Source organism: Salmo salar, chromosome ssa23, assembly GCF_905237065.1.
Source record: "Salmo salar chromosome ssa23, Ssal_v3.1, whole genome shotgun sequence".
NCBI classification, from domain to species: domain Eukaryota; kingdom Metazoa; phylum Chordata; class Actinopteri; order Salmoniformes; family Salmonidae; genus Salmo; species Salmo salar.
The window spans coordinates 14290814-14309270 of NC_059464.1; the positions used below are offsets into that span (position 1 = coordinate 14290814).

Sequence of the window (18457 nt, forward strand, 5' to 3'; positions counted from 1 at the left end):
ATCAAAGCAGGGACCGAGAGACTGAAAAACAGCTTCCATCAAGGGCATCATACTGTTTAACAGCCACCACTAACATTGAGTGGCTGCTGCCAACATACTGACTCAACTGCAGCCACTTTAATAATGTAAAAATGGATACATTTATCACTAGCCACTTTAAACAATGCCACTTCATATGTTTACATACCCTACATTACTCATCTCATATGTATATACTGTATTCGATACCATCTACTGCATCTTACCTATGCCGTTCTGTACCATCACTCATTCATATATTTTTATGTACATATTCTTCATTCCTTTACACTTGTGTGTGTATAAGGTAGTTGTTGTGAAATTGTTAGGTTAGATTACTCGTTGGTTATGACTGCATTGTCGGAACTAGAAGCACAAGCATTTCGCTACACTCGCATTAACATCTGCTAACCATGTGTTTGTGACAAATAACATTTGACTTTAACCAACATGACACGATGGGCAGCCAAAAATCACGATTGGCCCTCGCTCAAATTCTGAAAATCCAATAAAATGTTATTGTTCACATACACATGGTGAGCAGATGTTAATGCGAGTGTAGCGAAATGCTTGTGCTTCTAGTTCCGACAGTGCATTAATAGCGACCAAGTCATCTTAACAATTCCACAACAACTACCTAATACACACAAATCTAAAGGGATGAAATAAGAATATGTACATATAAATATATGGATGAGTGATGGCTGAGCGACATAGGCAAGATCCAATAGATGGTATAAGATACAGTATATACTCATATACAGATGAGTAATGTAAGATGCATATTTAAAGTGACTAGTGATCCATTTATTAAAGTGGCCAATGATTTGAGTCTATGTAGGCAGCAGCCTCTGAGTTAGTGATTGCTGTTTAACAGTATGATGCCCTTGATGGAAGCTGTTTTTCTGTCTCTCGGTCCCAGCTTTGATGCACCTGTACTGACCTCGCCTTCTGGATGGTAGCGGGGTGAACAGGGAGTGGCTCGGGAGGTTGTTGTCCTTGATGATCTTTTTGGCCTTCCTGTGACATCGGTTGTTGTAGGTGTCCTGGAAGGCAGGTAGTTTGCCCCCGGTGATGCGTTGTGCAGACCGCACCACCCTCTGGAGAGCCTTGCAGTTGAGGGCGGTGCAGTTGCCATACCAGGCTGTGATACAGCCCGACAGGATGTTCTCAATTGTGCATCTGTCAAAGTTTCAGGTTTGAGGTGACGAGACAAATTTCTTCAGCCTCCTCAGGTTGAAGAGTCGCTGTTGCGCCTTCTTCAATGTGTACGCTGAGGAACTGTAATGTGTACGCTGAGGAACTTAACTTTCCACTGCTGTCCCATCAATGTGGATAGTGAGGTGCTTCCTCTGCTGTCCACGGGCATCTCCTTTGTTTTGTTGACGTTGAGTGAGAGGCTGTTTTCCTGACACCACACTGCGTGTGCCCTCACCACCTCCCTATAGGCTGTCTCGTTGTTGATGGTAATCAAGCCCACTACTGTGGTGTCGTCTGCAGACTTGATTATTGTGTTGGAGGCGTGCATGGCCACGCGGTATTTGGTGAACAGGGAGTACACTCGGGGCCTGAGCACGGACCCTTGTGGGGCCCCGGTGTTGAGGATCAGCAAAGTGGAGATATTGTTTCCTACCTTCACCACCTGGGGGTGGCCCTTCAAAGTCAAGGACCCAATTGCACAGGGCGGGGTTGAGACCCATGGCCTCAAGCTTAATGATGAGCTTGGAGGGTACTATGGTGTTGAATGCTGTGCTGTAGTCAATTAACAGCATTCTAACATAGGTATTCCTCTTATCCAGATGGGATAGGGCAGTGTGCTGTGATGGCGATTGTATCGTCTGTGGACCTATTGGGGCAGTAAGCAAATTGAAGTGGGTCTAGGGTGGCCGGTAAGGTGGAGGTGATATGATCCTTGACTAGCCTCTCAAAGCACTTCATGATGACAGAAGGGAGTGCTACGGGGCGATAGTCGTTTAGTTACCTTTGTTCCTGTACCCAAGAAGACAATGGTGGCCATCTTGAAGCATGTGGGGACAGCAGACTTGGATAGGGAGCGATTGAATATGTCCGTAAACACACCAGCCAGCTGGTCTGTGCATGCTCTGAGGACGTGGCTAGGGATGCCATCTGGGCCGGCAGCCTTGTCAGGGTTAACACGTTTAAATGTCTTACTCACATCGGCCACGGAGAAGGAGAGTGGAGGCCCCCAGTCCTTGGTAGCAGGCTGTGTTGGTGGTACTGTATTATTCTCAAAGCGGGCAAAGAAGGTGTTTAGTTTGTCTGGAAGCAAGACGTGGCTGGTTTTCTTTTTGTTGCTTGTAGACCCTGCCACATACGTCTTGTGTTTGAGCCGTTGAATTGCGACTCCACTTTGTCCCTATACCGACATTTCGCTTGTTTGATTGCCTTGCGGAGGGAATAACTACACTGTTGATATTTGGCCAGATTCCCAGTCATCTTTCCACGGTTAAATGCTGTGGTTTGCGCTTCCAGTTTTGCGCTAATGTTGCCATCTATTCACGGTTTCTAGTTAGGGTAGGTTTTAATAGTCACAGTGGGTACAACATCTCCAATGCACTTCCTTATAAACTCACTCACCGAGTCAGTGTATAAATCAATTTTATTCTCTGAGGCTGCCCGGAACATTTCACAGGCTGCGTGATCAAAACAATCTTGAAGCGTGGATTCCGATTGGTCAGACCAGCGTTGAATGGTTCTAGTCACAGGTACGTTCTGTTTGAGTTTCTGCCTATAGGACGGCAGGAGCAAAATGGGGTCGTGGTTGGATTTGCCGACGGGAGGGCGGGGGAGGGCCTTGTATGCGTTGCGTAAGTTAGAGTAGCAGTGGTCCAGTGTACTGCCCACACGAGTGCTGCAATCATTATCTTGATAGAATTTAGGTAGCTTTGTTCTCAAATTTGCTTTGTTAAAATCCCAAGCTACAATAAATGCAGCCTCAGGATATATGTTTTCCAGTTTACATAAAGTCCAGTGAAGTTCCTTGAGGGCCGTCGTGGTATCTGATTGATTGGGGGATATGCACAGCTGGGATTATAACTGACAATAATTTTCTTTGGAGATATTATGGTCGGCATTTGATTGTAAGGAATTCTAGGTCGGGTGAACAGATACTTGAGTTCCTGTATGTGATTTGTATTTATTATGGATCCCCATTAGCTTCTGCCAAAGCAGCAGCTACTCTTCCTGGGGTCCAGCAAAACTAAGGCAGTTTATGATTACACCATGAGTCGTTAATCATGAAGCATACACCCCCGCCCTTCTTCTTACCAGAGAGATGTTTATTTCTGTTGGCGTGACGCATGAAGAAACCCGGTGGCTGTACCGACTCCAACAACATATTGAAAGAGAGACATGTTTCCGTTTAACAGAGAATGCTACAATCTCTTTCTCTCTGGAAGGCAACCCTTGCCCTAATTTCGTCCACCTTGTTGCCTGGAGACTGGACATTGGCGAGTAATATACTCGGAAGCGGTGGGTGGTGTGCACGCCTTCGAAGTCTGACCAGGAGGCCGCTCCGTCTACTTTGTTTTGGGTCGCCCTCTGGGATTAGATCCAATGTCCAGGGTGGAGGTCCGAACAAAGGATCTGCTTCGGGAAAGTTGTATTCCTGGGCATAATGTTGGTAAGTTGACGTCGCTCTTATATCCAATAGTTCTTCCTGGCAGTATGTAATAACACTTAAGATTGTCTGGGCTAACAATGTAAGAAATAATACATAAAACACTACTGCATATTTTCCTAAGGACTCGAAGCGAGGTGACCATCTCTGTCGGCTCCGTCTTGCCAAATACTAAAGGGACTGCAGTTGCTACTATTTTCCTTCTGAGGTTCTTGTGATTTTTGGCTGCACTTTGTCACGTTGGTCTAACTGCTGTCTACTCTCCTCCCCTCCACCTCCTATCTTAACCAGCATTCCTCTCTTACCAAAAAAAGGAAAGTCAATGTCCATTAAATACCCTACTAATTTATTCACACAGTGAAGCTAAAATATTTAATTTGGCTCTAATCACCAGCATTTTGGATTTGAGATCAAATGTTTCATTTGAGGCAACAGTACAGAATATCACCTTTTATTTGAGGGTATTTTCATATCTGTTTTACCGTTTTTAGAAATGAAAGCACTATATCTAATCCCTCCCCATTTCAAGGTGTCATAAGTATACTGAACAAAAATGATAAACGCAACCATTTCAAAGAATTTACTGAGTTACAGTTCATATAAGGAAATCAGTCAATTGAAATAAATTAATTCGGCCCTAATCTATGGATTTCACATGACTGGGTAGGGGTGCAGCCACAAAAGGGCTTTATTACAGAAAAATACTCCCCTGTATCTTCTTCTGTCACCAAACCACAAATTTAAGTGCCTGGAGTTTGCTAAATGGCATTGGAACCAGGTTCTATTGTCTGATGAGACTAAAATAGAGCTTTTTGGCAACAAGGTTTGGTGTAAAAAGAGCCATGGTCATGCAGAAAATAACCTAATCCCCCACTGTGAATTATGGTGGTGGATTTGTGATGTTGTGGGGCTGTTTTACTTCCAAAGGCCCTGGGAACCTTGTTAGGATGCATAGGATCATGGACTCCATCAAATACCAGGAGATTTTAGGCCAAAACCTATCAGCCTCTGCCAGGAGGCTAAAACTGGGTCGTTGTTAGATCTTCTAGCAGGATAACGATCCAAAGCATACTTCCAAATCCACACACAAATGGTTCACTGACCATAGAATCAAGCTTTTGCAATGGCCGGTGAGTTGAAGAGGAGAGTCTACAAGTGAGGACCAATGACTCTGATGGACCTGGAGAGTTTCTGTATGGAGGAATGGTCTCAAATATCTTCCTATGTGTTTTCCCACCTCATCAAACATTATAGGAGACGACTCAGAGCTGTTATCTTGGCAAAGGGAGGGTGCACAAAGTAGTAAATGCTGGGGTGCCAATAATTGTGTTATTTACATTTTTTTTAAAATTGTTGTCATTTATCTGATGCTCTTATCTAGAGTGATTTACAGTAGTGAGTGCATACATGTTCATATTTGTTTTCTTTTCATACTGGTCCCCCCGTGGGAATCGAACCCACAAACTTGGTGTTGCAAGCACCATGCTCTACCAACTGAGCCACACGAACAATGCATGTTTTTACATAAAATATTTTTTTCCTAATGACTATTTTTGAACAATTTTAAATCAAAGGTAAGATTCATATATTTTTTCATACTCTTTTGTTCATATTTACCTAGGGTGCAAAAATTCTGTAGGTCACTGTTTGACAAGGGGGGACTAGATGCGTAAATCGCTTTCATTTCCGAGCTTTAAAACATATCTATGAAAATTTTGCATGATGTACTGTCGCCTTATGAAACATTTTGTATAGCCAAATTAAAAGTTGTAGCTTCACTGTCCAAATATTTATGTAGGGGAGTGTATAAATGACATCTCAATCATCTCCGTTTTAGGTAGTTAAGTGAGAGGGGCATCTTGCTGATTTAATAGGTAGTGGAGGGGAGTAGGCAGTGCTTCAACCAATATGAGATGAGGGGCAGCCAAAAATCCCCAAATGACCCTCACTCTAGCTGCGAGAGAGCCAGAGTCGGTCAGGCTTAGGCCTATTTTTCTTCCAATATGTTTTTGGCTTTACTTCGTCTCATGTTGGTTGAGACACCGTCTACTCCCCTCCACTACCTATTAATCAGCATGATCCAGCTCTAAGCTACCTACAAGGGGAATATAGAAAAGTAATTTATACAATTAATCAAAAAATAAATGTCTTGTGTGTTCCTGTAGATTATCCAGATGGCAGTAACTCCAGTGAATACATGTCCCAGCCAACCGCATACCTCCCTGAGAACTTCACATACGCCCAGAACCTTCCCTGCCCAGAACGCTTACCTTCTATGAGTAAGTAACCAGAACACTTGTCTTCAAACCATCAGTTTGCCTACTGAGAGGATTTTTCCACTGGGTTTTCAAACCCAGTGGTAAAACAAACGCATGATACTTACAGGAATGCATTGCGAAGCAGACTCGACAGACCAGACTGTGGTTTGGCATGTCGCTGGGAGGAGTGAAAAAATGTGTCCTTGGTAGTATTTTTCTCCAAAACTAAAGACAACAGATTCGAGCCAATGTCTTAAGTAGCTGAAACTGTCATTACTACAACCTTTTGAAAGTGACAAAATGAACATGTTAAAATTGTCAAAAACAACTTTATATCGAGTGGGTGCCTTTTTTGATTTGACAGGCCTGCACATGCTCAGTTCTGCTCAACACGACCATTAGACCCGATGACGTGTTTCTACGCATGAGCTGTGCTAGCTAACATCGTGAGAAGCAGTTTCTGCCTATCTTGAATTTTACTATGATCAGGTCATGTTATTATGTAACTCTCATGAGATAAGCTACTCTTGGCTGTCTCTGTGCATCCTCTTTCTCTTACTTTTCTCAATCTCTCGCTCCTCATTCTGTCACACTGTCTCTCCCTGTAGGATGTGTGTGGCTTATCATGCCGGTTATATCTACATAGGCACTTTAGCTACAGTTAAACGTATTGCATTACCCATTGTCCCCTCTGCTATCAATGAAATCTGAAGATAAACGGTAGGAGAGTTCCATGACACATACAGTGTATTCGGAAAGTATTCAGATCCCCACATTTTGTAATGTTACAGCCTTATTCTAAAAATGATTAAATAGTTTTTTCCCCTCGTCAATCTACACACAATACCCCATAATGACAAAGCAAAAACAGGTTTTTAGGAATATTTGCAAATGGATGAAAAACAAAACTGCTATGACATTTACATAAAAGTATTCAGACCCTTTACTCAGTACTTTGTTGAAGCACCTTTGGCAGTGATTACAGCCTTGAGTCTTCTTGCGTATGACGCTACAAGCTTGGCACACCTGTATTGGGGGAGTTTCTCCTATTCTTCTTTGCAGATCCTCTCAAGCTCTGTCAAGTTGGATGGGGATCGTTGTTGAACAGCTATTTTCAGATCTCTCCAGAGATGTTTGATCGGGTTCACGTCCGGGCTCTGGCTGGGCCACTCGGACATTGCGACTTGTCCTGAAGCCAATTCTGCTTTATCTTGGCTGTGTGCTTAGGGTCATTGTCCTAATGGAAGGTGAACCTTCGCCCCAGTCTGAGGACCTGAGCGCTCTGGAGCAGGTTTTCCTCAAGGATCTCTCTGTACTTTGCTCCGTTCATATTTTCCTCGATCCTGACTAATTTCACAGTCCCTGCTGCTGAAAAACATCCCCACAGCATGAGGCTTCCACCACCATGCTTCACCGTAGGGATGGTGCCAGGTTTCCTCCAGATGTGACGCTTGGCATTCAGGCAAAAGAGTTCAATCTTGGTTTCATCAGACCAGAGAATCTTGTTGCTCATGGTCTGAGAGTCCTTTAGGTGCCTTTTGGCAAATTCCGAGCGGGCTGTCATGTACGTTTTTACTGAGGAGTGGCTTTCATCTGGCCACTCTACCATAAAGGCTTGATTGGTGGAGTGCTGCAGAGATAGCTGTCCTTTTGGAACATTCTCCCATCTCCACAGAGGAACTTTGGAGCTCTGTCAAGAGTGACCATCGGGTTCTTGGTCACCTCCCTGACCTAGGTCCTTCTCCCCTGATTGTTTGGCTGGCCGGCCAGCTCTAGGAAGAGTCTTGGTGGTTCCAAACTTCCATTTAAGAATGATGGAAGCCACTGTTCTTGGGGATATCGGGGTAGGTTCCTTGTCAATCATTGGCTTATTGGTGAAATCAGCAGTCAGACAATATCTTCTTTAAGTAAATCAATCTAACCTTTATTAATGCAATTGCAGACAGAAGTTGACAATGGAAACACAGCACGTATGTTTCAGAGTAAGTTCTGCAACATAAAACCGGTAAAAGTTGCTTTAACTTTTCTGGCGAAGGCGTTCCTCTAGCGACCCACCTCGACAACATCCGGTGAAATTGCAGAGCGCGAAATTCAAATTACAGAAATAGAAATATTTAACATTCATGAAAATACAAGTGTCATACATCAAAATAAAACGTAACTTCTTGTTAATCCAGCCGCTGTGTCAGAATTCAAAAAGGCTTTACGGCGAAAGCACACCATGCGATTATCTGAGGACAGCGCCCCGCATACAAAAGCATGAAAAACATTTTTCAACCAGGCAGGTGCGCCAAGAAAGTCAGAAATAGCAATATAATAAAAGCCTTACCTTTGAAGATCTTCTTCTGTTGGCACTCCAAAAGGTCCCAGCTACATCACAAATGGTCCTTTTGTTCGATAAAGTCCTTCTTTATAACCCCAAAAACTCAGTTTAGCTGGTGCGCTATATTCAATAATCCACCAGTTTCCCTCCTTCAAAATGCATACAAAATGAATCCAAAACGTTACCAATAAACTTCTCCAAACAAGTCAAACAACAGCTACCCTAATACTTAAATAAACGATACAATTTAAGATGGAGAATCATTATTGTCTTTACCAGAGATAAAAAACAAAGAACGCGCTCTCATCCACGCGAATGAAAACACTACAGCCAAAATGGGAGCCACTTAGAAAAACTACAAATTCTAGCTAATTTTTCCAAGAACAAGCCTGAAACTCTTTCTAAAGTCTGTTGACATCTAGTGGAAGCCCTAGGAACTGCAGTCTGGGAGGATTTCGCCTCATAATAAACATGACAGCCATTGAAAACAGTGGTAGGCTGAATTATTACTATTTTTGGATGGTTTGTCCTCGGGGTTTCGCCTGCCATATCAGTTCTGTTATACTCACAAACATAGTTTTAACGGTTTTAGAAACTTTAGAGTGTTTTCTATCCAAATCTACCAATTATATGCATATCCTAGCTTCTGGGCCTGAGTAACAGGCCGTTTACTTTGGGCACGCTTTTCATCCAGACGTCAAAATACTGCCCCCTAGCCCAAAGAGGTTAATATACTTGCAGTCAAACCCTAGTGGTGTAACTGCCTACGCCAACACCTACTCATGAGACCAAGCCCATGCATATACACTTATACAATAGTCCAGTGTTTTCTAAGGGCTCAGCAGTAATTTTCTATTCACGTGTGGCTTACAGTGGTGTGTCTGACTTGTCTATCTATTTACTCCCCTGCAGGTGTCTGTGTCTCTTTTAGCCTTGAAGCGCTTTCTCTCACACACCCTGTTTTGACCGCAATTGCTCACACTTCTGCTCAGACCGTTTCTATAAGAGGCAGAGACTAGAAAAAAACCGTGGAACAGTATTAAACCTTACAATGCATGCATATATTGCTAATCTGTGGTTCAGGACCCTATGCATGTAGTGGGGGAGGGTCTTAGCCCTTCCCCTTGTATTAATAAAACAAGCATAATCAATTATAATACATCAATCATTTGGTGCAGCCCCTATCATGACCACAAGGTGACCCCAACCAGGGACCTTCAATGCTGCAGACATTTTTTTGGTACCCTTCCCCAGATCTGTGCCTCGCCACAATCTTGTCTCTGTGCTCTACTGACAATTCCTTCGACCTCATGGCTTGGTTTTTGCTCTGACATGCACTGTCAACTGTGGGACCTTATGTAGACAGGTGTGTGCCTTTCCAAATCATGTCCAATCAATTGAGTTTACGACAAGTGGACGCCAATCAAGTTGTAGAAACATCTCAAAGATGATCAATGGAAACAGGATGCACCGGTGCTCATTTTCGAGTCTCATAGCAAAGGGTCTGAATGCCTATGTAAATTGGGTATTTCTGTTTTTTATTGTGCTAATATTTAAGAAACCCTTTTTTATTTATTTTTTATTTTTTAGCTTTGTCATTATGGGGTATTGTGTGTTGATTGATGAGGATAAATGTTTATTTAACCCATTTTAAAATACGGCTGTAACCGTATTAAAATGTGAAAAAAAGGGAAATACTGTTGTACGTGCGTACGTACACCTCTCTCTAGTGCTTCGGCCTCGTAATTCACTTTTGGTTCAAATTGATTTGAATCAAATTTGGTTTACAGTGACAGGGTTGGGTCTGACTGTTCATCATGACAATACATCAATGCGTGATGCATCTTTTTTCTACCCGCATGGATTGAATACCCATGATTACGGATTGAATACCCATGATTACTGACAGAATACCCATGATTACTGACAGTATGAAATAGGCCTAATCTATAGTTGCATATGTGACATTTAGTGCCTTCTCTGTAGGCTGTCCTTCTATTCCTCATAACTGATGTTTGTGTTTGTTAAACAGGTCTGTGTGTGTGTGTGTGTGTGTGTGTGTGTGTGTGTGTGTATATTCACGGAAGTTGTGTGATTGTGTTGTGTGTAATCAGTGAGTTCTATGGATGTTAACATGACTGTTTGTGAAACAGGTGTGTTTGTATTGACATAGGTGTGTGTGTGTGTGTGTATTGTCTGTTCTCTGAGTGTGTCCTATGGATGTGAATATGACTAAACAGTCCCTCCAAGATTTTTCGACTCTACGCTCAACGTTTTTGGGGCAAAATCAACAATTCCCCCATATTACACAAATTCGACATCACTGCACTTGTTTCTATATAAAACAGTTAAATCAAAGCTATATTACTGCATTAAACTGTCAAATCACTGCAATACAATAAGAGAGCTCGTAATGAACTAATCATCACACTTTTACCGCATAAAATGGTTCAATCAAGCCACATGTCAACAAACCTTTTCTGTGTAAGTGCATTTTTGTGGCAAATTGGACAAAAAACATTGAAAAACAGGCCATGCAAAATGTCAGAATTGCCTCAGAAAAATCCAGCATTTTTTCCTGCAACTATTTTATTTTTAAAGCAATGCAGTGAAATCCTGGATGGACTGACTTAAGATCCCACAGTGTGTGTGTGTGTGTGTTTACTGAAGGTTTATGTGTATGTTCTCAGAGGGTCCTATGGATGTCAATATGACTGAGATCCCTATGGAGGAGATTGATCTGAAGTTCTCTAAGTATCTGGACGTTCACTTTGGAGGACACTGGAAACCCAAGGACTGTAAACCACGCTGGAAGGTATGACTGTTAACATGTATGACTGAGGAAATGTGTGTGCTTGTGCGGCTCAGTTATTTTACTACTTTTATGCTCCTCTCTATTAGAAAATGAAATTGAACTGTAGCCATATTTGTATACACCTGTGTCTTTCCTCTATTAAAAGCATTTGATTTTCTACTTTTGGTCTGTCTGCCCTGCTCCCTCTGTATTAGATGCACAGGAGCTTATACATGCTGTGTGTGTGTGTCTGACTATCCACTCCTCTCTCTCCTGCTTCCTGTGTAGGTGGCCATCCTCATCCCGTTCCGTAACCGCTACGAGCACCTTCCCATCCTGTTCCAGCACCTCACCCCCATGCTGCAGAGACAGAGACTGCAGTTTGCATATTACGTCATCGAGCAGGTAACACAGCTTTAAACAAGTTCTGTTATTATTGCACACATTTAGTCTCCCTTCATTCTATTCAGCCTCACTACTTTGTCAATTCTGTCACCCACTGGCGAGAAATGTAGAATCTATGATGAAGATGAGCTTTAGACAGATTAGCTCACAACATTGCTCTTTCTTCGACCTCTCTCTTTCTCTTTCTCTCTCTTTCTCTCTCTTCCCCCCTCCCCCATCAGTTTGGGATCCAGCCAGTGTTCATTTTGGCACTTTTTTTTTGTCTAGTCTTAGTCACATTTTTGTTATTTGAATACTGATTTACTCTAGTTATTGTCAAAATGACATTTAAGTCAACTAAATGCCGTATTATTAGTCACATTTTAGTCATCACATTTTTATTGCCTCATTAACTTATAGTAAACATAAATCACTGACTTCGATGTGCACAAACATACATAGCCTTGTCCTACCAACATTTTTTTAGGGATAACATCCTATTGCATGATTCTCTTCCCAAAAGCCAAATTGGCAGAAGAACACATTACTCTGCAGCAGCTTTAAAATCACACCCCTTGACAATTCTCCAGATTTTCCCCGTGTCACTGGTTCCACTACCTTTTTCAGTTGGTGGCACCAGCCCATGATTTGGTTGCATAAATGTTTTCCCCCACGGTGTCACACACTATATGTATAGTACCAGTCAAAAGTCTGGACACACCTACTCATTCCTGAGTTTTTCTTTATTTTTACAATTTTCTACATCGCAGAATAATAGTGAAGACATCAAAACTATGAAATAACACATATGGAATCATGTAGTAAAGAAAGTGTTAAACAAATCAAAATATATTTTAGATTTGAGATTCTTCAAATAGCCACCATTTGGCATGATGACAGCTTTGCACACTCTTGGCATTCTCTCAACCATCTGCATGAGGTAGTCAACTGGAATGTATTTAAATTACAGGTGTGCCTTGTTAAAGGTTCCTTTGTAGGGGTGGCATACAGAAGCTAGCCCTATTTGGTAAAAGACCAAGTCCTTATTATGGCAAGAACAGCTCCATCGTTACTTTAAGACATGAAGGTCAGTCAATACGGAACATTTCAAGAACTTTGAACGTTTCTTCAAGTGCAGTCGCAAAAACCATCAAGCGCTATGATGAAACTGGCTCTCATGAGTTACTTCTGCTGCAGAGGATAAGTTCATTAGAGTTAACTGCACCTCAGATTGCAGCCCAAATAAATTCTTCACGGAGTTCAAGTAACACACACATCTCAACATCAACTGTTCTAAGGAGACTGTGTGAATCAGGCCTTCATGGTCGAATTGCTACAAAGAAACCACTACTAAAGGACACCAATAAGAAAGATACTTGCTTGGGCCAAGAAACACGAGCAATAGACGTTAGACTGGTGGAAATCTGTCCTTTGGTCTTATGAGTCCAAATGGGTCATTTTTGGTTCCAACCACCCTGTCATTGTGAAACGCAGAGTAGGTGAACAGATGATCTCCGCATGTGTGTTTCCCACCGTGAAGCATGGAGGAGGTGTGATGGTGTGGGTGTGCTTTGCTGGTGACACTGTCAGTGATTTATTTAGAATTCAAGGTACACTTAACCAGCATGGCTAACACAGCATTCTGCAGTGATACGCCATCCCATCTGGTTTGTGCTTAGCTGCACTATCATTTGTTTTTCAACAGGACAATGACCCAACACACCTCCAGGCTGTGTAAGGGCTATTTTGACCAAGAGAGTGATGAAGTGCTGTATCAGATGACCTGGCCTCCACAATCACCTGACATCAACCCAATTGAGATGGTTTGGGATGAGTTGGACCGCAGAGTGAAGGAAAAGTAGCCAACAAGTGCTCAGCATATGTGGGAACTCCTTCAAGACTGTTGGAAAAACATTCCTCATGAAGCTGAATGAGAGAATGCCAAGAGTGTGCAAAGCTGTTAAGGCAAAGGGTGGCAACTTTCAAGAATCTAAAATATATTTTGATTTGACACTTTTTTTTTGGTGACTACATGATTCTGTATGTGTTATTCACAGGAAAAAATGTTATAAAGAACAATGAACATAAAAGCTGAAATATTTACCACACAACAAACTTACAAAAACTAAAAGACTAAAAGCACCCTCAGGAAAATATAGATTTTAATTATGTCCACAGTTTCGGCCCCCTCAGGTTCTCTGGCAGGCTCTTCCAGAGGCTGTGGGCATAATAACTAAAGGCTGCGTCTCCATGCCACTTGGACCAAGGCTTTGGGATAGTTAAAAGGCCACTGCCAGAGGACCTGAGGGACCTGCTGGGTACATAACTTAAAAGCATGTCTGACATGCATTTGGGTGCGCAATCATGGATTGATTTAAAAACCAATATAATAATCTTCAACTTAATTCTGAAACTCACAGGCAGCCAGTGCAGAGATCGTAAAACCGGTGTAATGTGTGCTGCTCTCTGTCTGGTCTAGGTCAGTACCCATGCTGCAGCATTCTGCAGGTTCTGCGGTTGACCAATGGCTTCCTTGGTACACCAGACAGGAGAAATGTTTTTAGTGAAGTGACCATGTAATGAATGTTCAGCTCGCACTGATGCGATCAGTAAAAAAATGTAACTCGCACAGCTAAGTCAAAGGGTCGCGAAATGTGACAATGGTTGCAGTGTGGAGCCCTGCCCCTTGACATAATGTAGCTATATTCTAATCAAAGTTCTGATAGGTTGCAGCAAGCAAATTAGCTAGCATTATCAATGTCTTATTTCCTGAGCGTTTATGTTGGAATAATGTGCTTTCAGATGTCTTGAGGTTGGTAGTATTTTTTTCCCCGTCATCTTGTAGGTGCTAACACTGTCTTCTCCCATGGAAACATTGCATTAGGTCTTGTTTGAATCGACATAAGTAAAGTGACTCCAAACATTGACCCTTTTTCTACCGGGAGCTTATACCATCGGGAGAGTAGCCATGGCGTGTGCCTTATTTGCATCAAAGATTTGTTGCCGCCAGATTGGAGAACGGTTGCTGGGCAGAGAGGTGACTCATGAATGACCTGGGCATGGTATTTATTTTCTACCGCATTGCGATAAGAAAGCCTTACAATTCTGCTTATGTCATGCATGCTTTTGATTGGACCAAACAAAGGACACTGAAAAGCTCTCCAAAAACTCTTGTACAGTCCACTTACTAGTCAGATTTTAGTCACAGACATGCTTTAGTCTTGTCTCATTTTCCTCAAGCAAAGTCAAAAAAAAAAATTGTTTAGTTATTTTTTTTCTGGGTCTCTTTAGTCTGTTTTATCGTCTTGTCAATTGCCACTGATAAATAGGTGTTTGACAAATATATCTGTCACTATTTTTGTTGACAAAATGTAACTCTGGACCAGCCCTTCTTGGGTTAGTCTAACTCTTCTTCTTTCTCCGTCCATCAGTCTGGTACCCAGCCGTTCAACAGAGCAATGTTGTTTAACGTGGGTTTCCTGGAAGCCATGAAGGATCTGAACTGGGACTGTCTGGTGTTCCACGATGTTGACCACATCCCAGAAAACGACCGTAACTACTACGGCTGTGGTCAGATGCCTCGCCACTTCGCAGCCAAACTGGACAAGTACATGTACCTGTAAGTCACGGCTTAAATCTGTCCGGAATTGGCGGAAAATAGCAAAATGCTGTTTTCCAGCTAATTTCCTACATTTCTATATATTTCTCAATGTAGCTTAGATAATTTGTCATGGTTAGTTTGTGTTCTTATGCTTAAAAAAAAATAAAAAAAAATAAAAAATGGGACCTCTGGCACGCACCATCAGTAATCCACAATTCTATCATTAAAAAAAATATATAGGTCAATCATTTTTTCTACATATTTAGTCATTTAAGTTTACACTTAAAGCGTTTTTACAATCCTGAAAACATATTTCAAAAAATTCGAATTATTTTTTGGTCTTGCGGCAACAATTTAGCAGTGGCGGTGCGCTGCTGCTAAATGAATACAAGGGAAACACTGTGGTCCTGGACTAAGGCTTAATTTATGAACAGATTTTACAGTCTGGTTATGACTCTCTTCTAAATTTGCAGACTGCATGGTAAATTGTCTGAAAACATAATTGTTGGTCTGTGTGTTGCATCACAGCCAAACTTGTTCTTTGTTACCTGTTTGCTTTCCAGTGATACTGACTGGTAAGGTCTCTCCTTTTTTTCTTTTTCCTTTCTGTCGTTTTGTTCAAAACTCAGTCTTTCCCCAGGCAAAGCTAGGCTATGTTGTTGTCTGTGTCTGTCCTCTGTCCGTGTTGAATGTGTGTTGCGCGTGTTACAGGTGTGTGTCCTGTGTGTTGTGTGTAACGCTGTGTGTTGTCCACAGACTACCATATAGTGAGTTCTTTGGGGGCGTGAGTGGACTCACAGTGGAACAGTTCCGGAAGATTAATGGCTTTCCCAATGCGTTCTGGGGCTGGGGAGGAGAGGACGATGACCTCTGGAACAGGTCAGTTTGTGTGCGCCTGTTTGTGTTTGAGAGAGACAAATCTGTTATCTGATTGGGTAACTTAACCTCTTGGGGCTAGGTGGGACGTTAGCGTGCCACCCGTGGTGCACTCCATCAACAGCAGGTGCATTTCAAGAGCGGCAAATTTGAATCCAAATAAATGTCAAAATTCAAATTTTTCAAAAATACAACTATTTTACACCATTTGAAAGATAAACATCTCCTTAATCTAACCACGTTTTACGATTTCAAAAAGGTTTTACGGCGAAAGCATAAATTTAGAGTATGTTAGGACAGTACATTTACAAGAGTTGTGTGTAATGTTTTGTCAAGTCAAAGACAGGGTCACCAAAACCATAAAACCAGCTAAAATGATGCACTAACCTTTTACAATCTCCATCAGATGACACTCCTAGGACATTATGTTAGACAATGCATGCATTTTTAGTTCTATCAAGTTCATATTTATATCCAAAAACAGCGTTTTACTATGGCATTGATGTTGAGGAAATCGTTTCCCTCCAATAACCGGCAGTCAAGTCAGCGTCACAAATTAAATAATTAAAATTAGAAAACATTGCTAAAATATTATATTGTCATTTAAAGAATTATAGATTTACATCTCTTGAACGCAATCAACTTGCCAGATTTAAAAATAACCTTACTGGGAAATCACACTTTGCAATAATCTGAGCACTGCGCCCAGAAAAATACGCGTTGCGATACAGACTAGACGTCATGTTGGGGAGATCTAAAATCGAAAATACTATGTAAATAATCCATTACCTTTGATTCTCTTCATCAGATGTCACTTCCAGGTATCACAGGTCCATAACGAATGTAGTTTTGTTCAAAAAAGCTCATCATTTATGTCCAAAAATCTCCGTCTTGTTAGCACATGATGTAAGCCAGCCGGACTTCTCGTCATGAACGAGGGGAAAAAATATATTTCCGTTCGTTCAAACATGTCAAACGTTGTATAGCATAAATCATTAGGGCCTTTTTTAACCAGAACATGAATAATATTCAAGGTGGACGAATGCATACTCTTTTATAACGTATTGGAACGAGGGTACCCAACATGAACTCGCGCGCCAGGTGTCTAATGGGACATCATCGTTCCATGGCTCTTGTTCGGTCAGATCTCCCTCCAGAAGACTCAAAACACTTTGTAAAGGCTGGTGACATCTAGTGGAAGCAATAGGAAGTGCCAAAATATTCCTCAGCCCCTGTGTTTTTCAATGGGATAGGTTTAAAGTCAATACAACACATCAGGTATCCACTTCCTGTCAGAAAATGTCTCAGGGTTTTGCCTGCCAAATGAGTTCTGTTATACTCACAGACACCATTCAAACAGTTTTAGAAACTTTAGAGTGTTTTCTATCCATATATAATAAGTATATGCATATTCTAGTTACTGGGTAGGATTAGTAACCAGATTAAATCGGGTAAATTTTTTTTATCCAGACGTGCAAATGCTGCCCCCTAGCCCTAACAGGTTAATGAACGGCTTTGTTTGTCCCTCTCTCTCATAGAGTACATTATGCTGGTCTGAACATCACAAGGCCGGAGGGAGAAATGGGTAAATACAAGTCCATCCCACACCACCACCGGGGAGAGGTGCAGTTCCTGGGCAGGTCAGTACATGCATGCTAGTAGTTCATAGCAGGTGCCGTAACCATGTCAAAGAATGTTTACCTAACTTTACCTCAAACATCACATTAGCTTAGCTCTGTCAATACAGCGTTGCTCCAAGAAGTCCTCGTTATATGTGGTATTCATGAAAATACACTACATGACCAACAGTATGTGGACACCTTGCAGGGGTGGGAAACTCCAGTTCTCAGGGGCCTGATTGGTGTCAGACTTTCTCCATCCCTAGCAAACAGCTGATTTAATCAAAGTGCATTCTAAACTGAAGATCATGATTAGGTGATTATTGGAGTTGGGGCTAGGGCAAAACTGTGACCCCAATCAGGCTCCCGAGGACTGAAATTGCCCACCCCTAGTTGAATATCTCATTCCAAAATCATGGGCTTTAACATGGAGTTGGTCTCAACCCCCCCCCCCTTTGCTGCTATAACAGCCTCCACTCTTCTGGGAAGGCTTTCCGCTAGATGTTGTAACATTGCTGCCGGGACTTTCTTCCATTCAGCCATGAGCATTAGTGAGGTCGGGAAAGACTATTTTTATGCGCTTCAGTACTCGGCGGTCCTGTTCTGTGAGCTTGAGGGCCTACCACTTCGTGGCTGAGCCGTTGTTGCTCCTAGACGTTTCCACTGTACAATAACAGCACTTACAGTTGACCGGGGAAGTTCTAGCAGGGCAGAAATTCGACGAACTAACTTGTTGGAAAGGTGGCATCCTATGACGGTGCCGTGTTGACAGTCACTGAGCTCTTGAGTAAGGCCATTCTACTGCCAATGTTTGTCTATGGAGCTTACATGGCTGTGTGCTCAATTTTATACTCCTGTGAGCAACGGGTGTGGCTGAAATAGCCAAATCCACAAATTTGAAGGGGTGTCCTCATACTTTTGTGTATATATAGTGTACCTAAAAC

The 18457-nt window shown here is 42.0% G+C and overlaps 1 protein-coding gene across 3 annotated transcripts in view; it reads left to right on the forward strand.

Annotated features, from left to right (window-relative positions):
- LOC106584194 (beta-1,4-galactosyltransferase 6) overlaps positions 1-18457 on the forward strand; it is a 46115-nt gene that overhangs the window by 20892 nt on the left and 6766 nt on the right. For 2 of the 3 annotated variants that reach the window (XM_014169187.2, XM_045706528.1), the window contains exons 3-8: positions 5824-5937; positions 10930-11054; positions 11322-11438; positions 14849-15036; positions 15775-15897; positions 17433-17534. In XM_014169187.2, coding sequence (XP_014024662.1) covers positions 5824-5937; positions 10930-11054; positions 11322-11438; positions 14849-15036; positions 15775-15897; positions 17433-17534 — 769 coding nt within the window. Of the gene's footprint in view, positions 1-3579; positions 3662-5823; positions 5938-10929; positions 11055-11321; positions 11439-14848; positions 15037-15774; positions 15898-17432; positions 17535-18457 lie in introns of those variants that run through there. The other variant, XM_045706529.1, reaches the window with a different exon arrangement.